Source organism: Penaeus monodon, chromosome 18 (genome assembly GCF_015228065.2).
Source record: "Penaeus monodon isolate SGIC_2016 chromosome 18, NSTDA_Pmon_1, whole genome shotgun sequence".
Taxonomy (NCBI): Eukaryota; Metazoa; Arthropoda; class Malacostraca; order Decapoda; family Penaeidae; genus Penaeus; species Penaeus monodon.
Window position 1 is genome coordinate 29,568,514 of NC_051403.1, and position 12,500 is coordinate 29,581,013.

The 12,500-nt window shown below is 37.8% G+C and overlaps 1 protein-coding gene across 1 annotated transcript in view; it reads right to left on the reverse strand.

Moving 5' to 3' along the window:
- The window catches only part of LOC119584406 (DNA topoisomerase 3-alpha-like), a gene marked incomplete at its 3' end in the record, with an annotated part of 92,866 nt that extends 81,013 nt beyond the window's left edge, over nucleotides 1–11,853 (reverse strand). Inside the window, 15 exon segments of the mRNA XM_037932990.1 lie at nucleotides 1,762–1,860; nucleotides 2,137–2,224; nucleotides 2,387–2,567; nucleotides 3,157–3,361; nucleotides 4,154–4,371; nucleotides 5,140–5,320; nucleotides 5,665–5,840; nucleotides 8,866–9,033; nucleotides 9,465–9,589; nucleotides 10,391–10,518; nucleotides 10,637–10,789; nucleotides 10,791–10,847; nucleotides 11,374–11,588; nucleotides 11,591–11,645; nucleotides 11,647–11,853. Of these exon segments, the coding sequence (XP_037788918.1) occupies nucleotides 1,762–1,860; nucleotides 2,137–2,224; nucleotides 2,387–2,567; nucleotides 3,157–3,361; nucleotides 4,154–4,371; nucleotides 5,140–5,320; nucleotides 5,665–5,840; nucleotides 8,866–9,033; nucleotides 9,465–9,589; nucleotides 10,391–10,518; nucleotides 10,637–10,789; nucleotides 10,791–10,847; nucleotides 11,374–11,588; nucleotides 11,591–11,645; nucleotides 11,647–11,817 (2,220 nt within the window).
- Nucleotides 11,854–12,500: the final 647 nt, after the last annotated feature.

Here is a 12,500-nt window from a genome sequence, read left to right on the forward strand (position 1 = left end):
ACTTAATTGTAGTTTTCATGATATGAATGTATATATATTTATATCTATATATGTATGTATACGTATATATATGTATATACATATATAAACATGTATATACATATATATACATTATATATATATATATATATAATATATATATATAATATAATTATATATGTGTGTGTGTGTGTATATGTGTATATATGTATATATATGCATATACATTTTGTATATACATATAATAAAATATACATACATATATAGATATAGATATATATACATATATGTATACATAATATGTCTATATATATATTATATATATATATCTATATATATATATATATATATATATATATATATATATATGTATAATTTGTTATAATGTATTATATATATATATTATTATATATATATATATATATATATATATATATATATATATATATATATGTATTATATATATATGTATATATATATAGATATATGTATATATATGTATATATCTATATATATATATATATCTATATATATATATTATATATATATGTAATATATATGTATATATTGTATATACATGTTATATATGATATATATGTATATATATGTATATATATGTATATATATGTATATATATATATATATATCGTCATTGTAAATTTTCAATAAAATAATTATAATGATAATATTATTTACCCATAGAATCTGGGTGATACAGATGTGAAAAAATTGCCCATATGGCAGGTGACAGGAACATCTAGTCATGCAAAAGAATGGTTGAGGAGCAGGTGATGGGAATGCCTCTTTGTATGAAATCACTGCCAAGTGTCGGGTGACAGGGATGTCTAATAATGATGAACAAAGTATTTGGGGTAGGGCTGACCTAGTAGATCCTTAGGAAGGGGCTCATTTGGGAGCTCCTGCAAGAGTCTACTAGGGAGAAGTTTGCCAGCTTTCAACCATGCCTAGGAGAGCTATCTCCATGGAGGACACTATGTCCACAAATAACAGAATGATATTTACTGTTACTGTTACAACAATGTAAACTAGCTTGAGATAAATTGGAGGCTTCTCAATGAAAACAGTCTAATATCATCTTGATACTGCAAATGACAAATAGACCTCAGAAAATGGTAAAACAGCAAACAGAGAAGTGAGCACTACATAGAGGAGGCAAGGAGTCTTGAAAATGTTCATGAGTGTTTAAGTGGGTTGGGCCTACAAGCCATACACCAGGAGAGTTGCCACTCAAGGTAGCCTAGTCCACACTAACACTACGAGGCATCCAGACCCAAGGGGTTAATGACTAAATAACATAAATAAAACCTTTTTTTTTTTTTTTGAAAGATTCAAGGAATGGGGTAAAAAGGTGTAGTTAGGCAAGCCTAGTAATTTGTTATCATGTCTTATCGCAATAAAACTACATCCATTGAAGGGCAATGTCACCAACTTACTTGACTCCTTGATAACCAAGTACTCAAAGTCATCTATGTGAAATAAAACTGACAAAAAATACTGAAGTGGACAAGGGATGTAGCCAATACAAATTAACTAACATTCAATGTTAGACAACTTACCAAAGACTTAAACACCACTGATAAAACACAAATACAAACAACTTACTACAAGGAAAATGTACTTTTTCCCTTTGAAAATTATGCTCACCCCATTCATTACTCAAAACATATGCCCATATCCCCATCCTAAATCACTGGCTATGCCCCTAATCTTGTGTAAGGAGAACTAGAACTCACACATAATTTTTTTTAAACACAAACTAACCGGTTCAAACTGAGGGACATCAGGAATCGGTGTGTCAGGTAGGTTCCTCTGTGGCTCCTCATTCAGAAAGTGGCCAAGTGCTGTGTCAATCTTCTCTGCCTGGAAAAACAAACAAATACTAACTTTAGTTATTTAGGCCATGAGCTTTGAAGTTTCTATGAGTGTTGCCTTAATGGACAAACGTATAGTACAGCTGTGTCAAAATATCTTGTTTTGTTCTTCTGACTTCATACAGTTCACTTTTACAAATATATATAAATCTGTGTTTTCTGTCAATCAGGTTCATCTACTGAAATATATAAAGAACAATGGTAACCAATTAATTCTTCTTTCATCACAACTATAACTAGACCACACTAATACCCAGCAACTGACCTGCCTCATGGCCTCTTCAAACACCTGCCGATATTTGCGAATTTGCTCCTGCAGGACAACATTGGGGTCCTTCACACCATCACAGATCCTGTCAGAGCAAGGCAGAGACCTCAACTTCAAAAAATTCTAAATACATGATACAAAGCCTAGCATCAATGTTTTAAACAAACCAGTCAGAATGCTTGACAAATTAACAAGTATAAATAAAAGTAACAGATTTCTTCAAAGCAAGTACAATAAAATTACCTACCTCTTGAGATCAGCCTCCAGCTCAGACCGCAAGTTGGGCTTGGACATTTGGAAGCCCATAGAGTCATAGCCTTCAACAAGGCCCATCCCAAGCTGTCCTGGCACAAAGCGTAGGTCCTGCAGCCCCACATACATGCGTGACTTGATTGTTTCTATATGCTCCGCATGTGTCGCATCAGTGCCTATGGGGGGAAATGCAAGTTGCCAAAGATGCTCACATATGTGCATAAATATTACCTTACTCACTTCCCCTTCCCCATCTTTCTGACTTAGTCTCACCTTTTCTTCTCTTTCTCTTACTTCTCTTCTCTTTTCCCTGTTCCTTATTCTCATTCTCACTCTTTCTTCCTCTCCTCTCACCTTTACCATTTCTCTCTCTCTCTGTCCCTCTCCCTCTCTTTCTCCGTTTCCCCTTTCCCTTCCTTTCTCTTCCTCCCTTCCTCTCCCTCTCTTCTCTCTCTCCCTATCCTTCCCCCTCCTCCTCCCCCTCCCCCTGCCCCACCTACTCCCCCTCCCACTGCCCCTCCTCCTTCCCCTCCACCTCTCCCTCTCCTCTCTCTCCTCCCCTCTCTCTCCCCTCCCTCTCCCCTTCCCCCTCTCCCTTTCCCTTCCCTTCCCTTCCCCTTCCTTCCCCTTCCCCTTCCCTCCCCTCCCCCCCCTCCCCCTCCCCCTCCCCCTCCCCCTCCCCTCCCTTACTCACTCATTCTCACTCACTATCACTCCCTCTCTGTAATCCATCCCTTCCATATCTTTTCATTCTCAGTTTCTCACCAATGCCGTGTTTCTCCATAAGAGCGATTAGATCAGCCTCTGTAAGCAGCTGTGGCGGCGATGTCTCCCCATCGACCATCTCAATGACTGTGGGCTCAAACACCTGGCCTTGCTCATAGCGTGGCATCACCTTGTCACTCCACCGGTCATACGGGTACACCTCCAGGTAATTCCTCTCCAAGATGATCAGGCCACTAGCAGTAAACTAGGTGAGAATAAAATAAGTAATTAAGTATAAACAAACAAAAAATAAGTAGCAAATTATAAAATAAATAAATAGTAAATTATAAAATAAATAAGGAGCAAATTAATAAAATAAATAAATAAATAAATAGCAAAATGAATTGAATGGAGGAAAGTTTTAACTGACAAGGGGGAATTCTACATTATTTACTGATTTTGCTTTAGGTGTGCTGGAATACTAAGAAGGTCAGTGAAAGGAGCTGATAAAAGCATTAATAAAAAAGAGGTAAGGAGAGGAGCTAATAATACAAAAAATCTCAAGTGGATTGAATACTTTACAAAGAAAGATTATCCTTTCATCCCAAAAAGTGTTCGTGGAAACAGTAATAAACCGAAAAAAGCATAAAGTGGTCCAACAATTTTAAAGCATGGTTCTTTCCATCAGAAATGTAAGATAAGAAATAAAATCAATGCACTCATTTCTTTACCTTATAGTCATGACAGACATATACAACATACACTAATTCTTCAACAAGACAAGAGTATTTCAAGATACCACAATCCAGTATAGCCCTGAAAGCCCCAGCACAGGAAGACACAAAGTCCAGCGCTTCAAGTCAGACTAGACTTCTTTCTAAGCAGGAACAGAAAAGAGGATGTCATCACGGCCTTTTTTTTGTGTTCCCACTTGATGACTTCAGACATCTTGTTTAGTTTAAACATTGCAGACTATGTTACCTTTCTTGCTGTAAATGTGGCTTTCACTTTAATTTTCTTTACATATTAACTTTCAGGGTCAAGCCAAGCCACCCACCTCTTCCCCAGCAATGACAATCTCCACAGTGGTCTCCTGGCCCTGGGCATCCTTGCTCAGACAGGCCAGGAAATGGCGCACAATAAACTCGTATAGCCTCTTTTCATTGCCCTGTAGATTGCCTGCATACTTGGTGGGGTGGATGGGGGGATGGGCCTGGTCAGACTTCCTGCCCTGGCGTGGGTTAGGCCCCTCCTCCAACACCCTACCAGCAAAACCTGTTGACAGAGGGTAATTGAAAATATTTTATACAAGAGTCTAATAAGAGTTTAATGTTTGCCTCAGCAAAGCCTGTCAGCAGATGCTACTATGTTTAATTTCTCATACCATTATTATCATTATAAACCCAAAGCCAACAAGCATGGCATGGACATATATGTCACGCCCACTGTGAGTTTACCTTATTAATTTGTTTTTACACAAGGATTGCTACACTTATACTAAATCACTAATGAGCCAATTATAAGTACTGCCTGTCATGTCCATTTACCCTTTTCCTTCATTTTTTAAAATATTTTACATTACCTTATATTGCTGTTACCAATGTCAATAGCATTATAATAATTATAATGTCTGTGATAAAAATAACACCATCAATATTCATAGTATTAGTAATGAAAATGTTTTTTCTGCTAATTCAGGGAAAGGTGAAATCAGGTAAGGTCACAAGGTCTACTAATTGACTCCTTTATGGCTAAGCCCTAGCAGAGCCATCTATGTGCAGACATTTCACAGAAAATCTTAAAATAACCCCAGCATTTTCTCGGCGACATTGAGTTAATGTCCATAACTATAACATTACTGCCAAAAAGTTTCTCTTTTCCCCATTCAAAGAATGGAGTAAACTAGGGTGAGTAATCGACTTCAAAGTGATTAAGCACCCATGCAGCTGCTTACATGTAAAGAAATTGAATAAACTAAAACCTCACTGCATCTCAACAACCACTATTAGCAAACAAAATATTACATTTACATATTCCACTCACCGCCCCACTGCTGATCTTGGCACTGCATCTCAACCAAAGGCACAAGATTTAGTTCTTTAGGGAAAATGTTGGTTTCTGTGCGGGGGTAACTGATGAAACCTTGAGTATAGAGTTTCTCAGCAACTTTCATGGTCTCTTTAGCATTTATGCGAAGTTTTCGTGATGCCAGCTTCTCAAGCTCCTGTTGAGTTACAAAAGATGTTATTTCCATCAGCGTTCATTTTTGTTTTGTTTTTTACTTTAATTGTATAGTACTGAGCCAATCTAAGAGATGTAATTTTATTATCCCACTGACACTGGGATGGTATGTATAGAGGCCATATTTGCTTTGAACCAGAAAGTATCTTAATAATATTTAGCTAATTCTTTAATATACCAGAATATCTTTATCCCTCTTCTATAAACTCTTTCTACATCATCATCTTAAAAACAAATAAAGTCAAATCATATCTGTCTACTTTCCTCTGCATTCACCATGCAGACTATAATGTATCATCAGCACCTTCAAAGCTTAAAAAAACTCACCACAGTGTCGAGAGGCAGTGGTCGCCACTTGCTCTTGCGCTTGGTTGTAATTTTTGTCACACGTGCTTGGGGATTCTCCTGACACATCTCAAAAAGCACCTGGCAAGCCAGCTCATCAAACAGCCTGACACGTCCCCAAGCGAAGTCTATCACTCCCTCTTCTCCATTATGACTGACTGCCACATGAAGAGAATGGTTAATAGTTAATGGATAATAAATAAATGTTAGAGATCAAATGTCATATAGTAATATGGAAAAGTATTGTTGCAAAAAGGATTAATTATCCAAATAAAATGTGTTAGATATTAAAAGTCATACAGCACTGTAGTATGGTATGGTAATGAAATGGGGGAAGAGGGGGAGCAAATGGGGGATGAGTAAAATGCCAAAGAGGGGTGCAGGGCCATTAGATCAAATGGAGTATCTATGTGTCTGAGGAAGGAAAACAAGTAGTTAAAGGAAAAAGTGAAGATGTCCAACAGGTTGGGGGGTCAGGGAAGAGAGGACAAGTGGGCAAGAGGAGAGGCTGCAGTAAATCAGTGATAGGACAACAGAATGTGTGGGACTGAAAGAGGAATCATTATGAAGTAATCAACAGGTAATAAGGGTAGAAATGGGTGTCTGAGAAGTAGGAGAAGAAGAACTTGAAGGGGAAGGATCCAGGGAAGGACACTGTTGTAACAAAAGGGAGTCACATGAGCATCCAGGAGGGAGCAGAAGAGAAGTTGTAGATGAAAAAGGGTAGAATGAGATGTGTTGGGAGAGAGTGGGAGGAAGAGGGGTAGGGGAATATCAGAAGAACAAGGATGGATGTCAGTTTGAATGAAGAGGGAATGGGAGTAGAGAAACTGGAGACTGGATGAGGGGGAGGACTGGTAATGTTTAGGAAGTTTTGAATGTCCTCAGGAGTTTCTAGAGGGGAGTTGGGTGGAGAGGTCTGAGAAACAAAACTTTTTTTATGTGGAGGAGAAGAGGAGTCAGACATTCAAGCACAGGAAGAAGTAGGTGTAGGAACAAATACGGTAGAAGATAGGGTGGAACATTTAGATCGTTTGGTGCAACAAGTAAGAAGTAGGTGTAGGAACAAATATGGTAGAAGATGGGGTGGAACATTTAGACAGTCTGGTGCAACAGGAAAAGCAAATGGGAGGGGCATCACTGGGAAGTGGTAGAGATTGGAGTATCTGGATTTAGAAAGGCAGAAGAATTTGACTGAGAGGGAGATGGGGTAGGTATGATGGTAATGGTATGGGGTAAGAGATACTGGGAGAGGTGTAGAGAAATCTTGGTAAGAAGGGAAAACTGAGGGAAAGACAGCATTAGAGTAGGGAGTGAGAGAAAATTCTTGTTAGTATGCTTTCTGTCTGGCCTCACATAGAGTGAGGCCTAGTTTGAATCTGAGAACTGCTACCTCAGACTCACACTTGTAAGTAGGGCAGCTATATAAATATAAAATATATTATGAGAGCCACTGCAATTGGCATAAATGCAGAGCACTTTGAACAGTCATGACTAGATTGAGCACATAGAGCGTAATGGTCAGTGGAGCAACAATGTTTGACAGAGTTGCTAAAATGCCCACATTTCTGACATTGATAGGAGAGAGGTTTATTTGGTCAGATGGGGCTGGACACTACCATTTGTAGACATGACCTCCCTTGTGAAGTTTATATTAGCAATCATTGTAATATTGATGTAGGACTTTTGGTGGCCTCAGGGAGGAATAGTGTAGAACTTACTGATACTGCATCATGGTCAATGAGACAAGCAAGCAGGTTTTCAGAGTCTGACCAACACTTGTCATAGACAGGGCAATCTGTCAGAGGGATGGAAACAGGTGCAGTTCAAGTATCACAGGAGTGAAGCTGTACAGGAACAGGTATGCCAGTGAGGTCTCAGATATAACTGTGATCAGGTGTGAACAATAAGAATGGCTGTGGAAGGAATTTTGCCTACTTGTTTCTGGACAGATTGTTTAAGGAGGAGGGTATTGTCAGAGTAAGGGGCTGTAGGGGGAATCACAAAAAAATAATCTCATTTGGCTGGTCTAAAAAGAGTCTCAAAATGTTTGTAGAGGTGGGAGTAGTGGAAGGACAAGGGCAGGAGGCAAAGGAGGAGGTTCTGCAGGGAGCAGGACAATAAGAATGAAGAATAGTAATATGGAAGCAGGGGGGCACACAATGAAGAAGACTGTGTAGAAGGAAGAAATGGAATGGAGGTTGTTGGAAGAGAGGAAGGTGTGCATTCTGAAGATAGAGTAATGGCCTAGGTGGATGATTCAGAATTAATCAAGATGACAGCAAGTACTGAGTAGCAGCAGTGGTCAAAGTATGATCAAAGGAGTGTCAGGGGTCAGGGAATCAGAGAAGTTAATTTCAGGTAGGCTTGATGATAAAGGGGCAAGCATTAATGCCCCTAATATTAGCCATGGGGAGCCTGAAATGTGAGGGAAAGAGAAACAGTCTACCCCTCAGGGTCCCCATGAGGGGTAAGGGCTAGATGACTACCCAAGGGTATACTGTGCCCATGGCTCCCTGAGGTCCTTCAGAACTGAGACAAAGTCAGTCTTTCATCCTTTTACACTTTAGGAAGTGAACAGAAGAGGTTGGAGAAGAGAAGGAAAAGGAAATGGGCAGAAAAAATGACCACGCAAAAATGGTGAGCCAAGAGCTGAAGCCCAAGAAAGAGAGGATCCCTAACAGTGGGCCTCAGCTCCTGTCTCCCATGCCCCACCATGATATCAATGTGCACAGGATTAGGGAGGGCATCACTATTCTTATTATCATTATTATTAGAGTCATTAAAGTCACTGTAGTCATCATAGTCACCATAGTTATTTATTGTCATTATCATAATTTTTAATTTTATTATTATTATAATTATCTTTTATTATCATAATTATCATCACTATCATTATCATCATAGGCATTATTAATATTATTATTAGCATTATCATCATCACTATTATCATTGTTGTCATTATTTTTATCATTATTGTCATCACCACTATCATTATTATTATTATCATTATTATCATTATTGTTATCACCACTATCATCATTATTATTATTATCATTATTACTGTCATTACTATTAGCATCATCATTAGCAAAGCAGTAAATCCTACTCAGATAACAAAATACACCATTAAGTGAGTGAAAATAAACATAGATGTACTAAAGAACACCTCATTCAACATACCTTTAAATCTTCCAAAACTGCTCGGTATGAATGCCTGAAGGCCTTGTAACGCTCTACCCAAAACCAAGTGTTGGGAACGGGCAGATCCGTAACTTATGAGCGTATCAGCTAAAGCCTGTGGGAAAACCTTCTGCAGGCGGAGTGTTTGGAATCGTGTAAAGGCTGCTCCTGAGGGATGAATGCAGGAAGGAGAGGTAGTAGCAGTAGTATCCCCCCTTAAGAATTACATATATTTAATCAATTTAATTAGCCATCCTCTGTAAAGATAGAAATCTAATTTTATTTTTCAGTCATTAGCCATCTAACTCAATACAAGAGTTTTAACACTTTAAATAAAAAATTATTAAACAAAGCCCCAAGTAATATCTTTATTTCACAAATCGAACCTACAAGCTAAAGATGATCTTCCAAATCTTTAAGATTCTAATCCTCAAGATACCTTCTGTAAGCTAACTTCATTCAGAGTCCATTTATTTATGCTCTTTACAGTTGAGATTAAACTGCAAAATGAATCATGACAATAGTATACCAGTTCATAGCTTGCATCCAATGTGTGCATGTGTATGAGTTTGTGTATGTGTGCATGTAAACAAACTCACCAATGCGCAAATCAAGCTCACTGCGTACATCTACGGCATCACTCTGCTTCCTGTCAGGCGGTATGAGGGACTGCAATGCCCGCTGGACTGACTGAAACGTGATCTCTGAGAACTTAGCCCTGAAATATTTTTCAAACATTAGGGAATGATCCACAAAAAGTATCCCCTTCCCATAAAACCAGAATGCCAAGCACCATCCTCATTTATTAACCCCTGTGTAAATGAGAGGTTAAAGAGACAATTTTCCAAGGGTGAAAGGAGAGTGAACATTACAATGTTTCAATGTTCTTTTTCTGTACACTCTTGAGGTACCTCATGGTATCCATTAAAAAATTTAGTAGGTAAATGTTTAATGCATGCAATACCCTTGCAGTAAAATGTAACACTTTAGTAAAATTTGGAGCATTGACAATCACATTTTTGGAGTTTTTATTCTACTGAAGTTAATAAATGTGGAAAAAAAACTCTTCTAAGTGAACTCTCAGAGAATCAGTTTTCGTATGATTCAAGAAGCAAAATACCTATATTACTATTTTTGAATTCAGAATAAAAATAGTTTCAGTTCCCCCCCCTTTCTTCAAAGCAAAGCAGCCCAATAGTTTATTCTTGATCCAATTTCACTTAAGATATTAAGGTAACATTGCAAATACAAGGCTATTCATTACTTTTGATTATGATTAAAATAAATAATTTTTGACCCCTAATTCAAGTCACCTCACATGTTTCCATTCACCTCACCATCTTGGAGTCCAAGTTCATCTACATTCATCTACAATATAAATTGCCTAGCTCTTATGGTTTTGCATGAAGAAACAAATAATAAAAACTTGTTTCACATCAACATACTCAAGGCTACTGTCTTTTCCCTTTCTTTTCCTTTCCAATTGGTTCAGAAAAAGATTTCACCAAAAGCTGGCTTACCTCAAATGTGGAGAGAAGGCTTCACAGCTTTGCATACTTCAATGACTTCAAACCCAATGTTCTCCCCTTCACGATCACAATCTGTCCAGATTATCAGGCGTGTTGCAGCTCTTGCTTCCTTTTCCAAGGTACGCTGAAATTATTTCCATTTTATTATACCGTATTGTCTTTGGGAGATTATGGATTGGTTGTTTAATTTTAGCTGTAGGTTATGCTGATCATGTTAGGTTCCCACTGTCCCACAAACAAACCTTGATGGGCTCCATGTCCTGTGGACAGATCTTGACAACTGGAGCATCAAAGAGGTGCAGTGGGTTGCAACTTGTCCACTTGCGGTAGTGCCCTGTGAATGACTGGTTGAGGAGATGGCCTGATACAGAGGTCATGACCATATGGCACTGCCCCTCCCCGTAGCATCATGTCCCATTCATAGATCTTGTTAAATTTGCTATAGCCCTCCCGCTGTTGGGAAAAGGAGGAACAGGGTTCCCTGAGTAAAATAATTTAATTACTTTTATTATATTTACATAATCTTCAGTATATTGGAGAAGGGATGAGAAAGAGGTACTGAGAGGGAATGAGGCAGGGAGGAAGGAAGGACTAATTGACATAAAGGAGATAGGGAATAACTGGTGGCCAGATAGAAAAGTTAGCAAGCAACAAGGCAGAGAAAAAGGAACAAAGGACAAATATAGGTAGGGAGAAAATAAAGAACAACATGAAATGGGCAACAAAGAATGGATAGATGAAGGAAAAGAGGGGAAAAGGGAGGAAGGGAATGGGAAGAAGGAGGTAGAGAGTTAAAGGAGGGAAGAAGAGAGGAAAAAAAAAGGAAGGTGGGAAAGATGAACAAATCCAGGGAGATGGGGAAGTAAAGAGGGAGAAATCAAAGAGAGGAGAAAAGAGAAACAAAATGGCAAGACAAAGAAAGAAAGAAAGAAGAAGGAGAAGAGTGGGAGTCTGAATTAGATCCTGCAGCTATACTTACTCTATTATATCCCCCCCGGGACATGATTTCAGCCAAGTTCTTTGCTGCATCATTTTTCTCTGCAACACTGAGTACACGCAACCATTTTGCTCTGTCTGTAGATGTGCTGTCCTCCGCACTCCTGATAACCGCACCATGAATAAACCTGACCCCACAGCTCCTAGTAGCTATCCACACCCTATCTGAGTTAGCACAGTTAACCTTACGGACATGCTGAAGAAATTTCTCCTTACATGAAGAAAAGGGCTGAGTGAATCAAATGTGGTGTGTGTTTTCTTTATAATCCAGAAATCTAGTCTTGCTCTGTCTAAAAAAAGAAGGAATATGTTCTCTGCAACAAACAGTGGCAGGAGTGTTTAAAGCTTCAGTAAACCATTGCACTGAAGGCTTGAGTAGACATGTTGTTAGGGTTCTTCTTGTACTCAGAGCACCAGCTGGCAACATTCACAAAGCTACCTGTCACGAGGAAAAATAAATAAGAAAAGGATTTCCTGTTGTACATTTTTCTTTCTATCTATATTTGATTACCATTTATAGTTTATAAGACTTGTATATTCTTGAAATTTCAAATCAGCTTTTATGGAAATTGGTACTAGTATAAGTTATAAATTATTCTAGCTTTCAATTCTTTAAAGTTTGGTGTGTAAAACAGAAATATCTGAAAAAATATCAATAAACATGCTAAACAACAGAAAAAATTACAATTAGTTCAATTGCACTTGAGCTATATTCACTTATTTTAGTAATCATAAATCTTAATATGAGAAATAAACTTAAACTGTATGTCTTTAATATAAAAAAAAATGCTTCCACTCAAACTGAAATTTTCTAACAAATTAAAGATATAGTAATGGACTTTCTCAGAAATACTTGTGAATGTCTGAGTAATAAAAGAAAATCGGGACAATAAACTTGCTCTTCAGATAATCATATAAAGTGAGACATTGAATTGGTTTGGTTCTTGTGGCTCTAACTGTCCATTAAAACTTCAACTTCAAAAAAGATAATTACAAAAATAACACATAATACCCATCTTCATAATTAACATAACTTTTAATTCAAATGATACTTAAAAATGTTTTTTCTCCTTCTAGTGTTTTTCTAATGGTTTTCATATTTGTGTATCT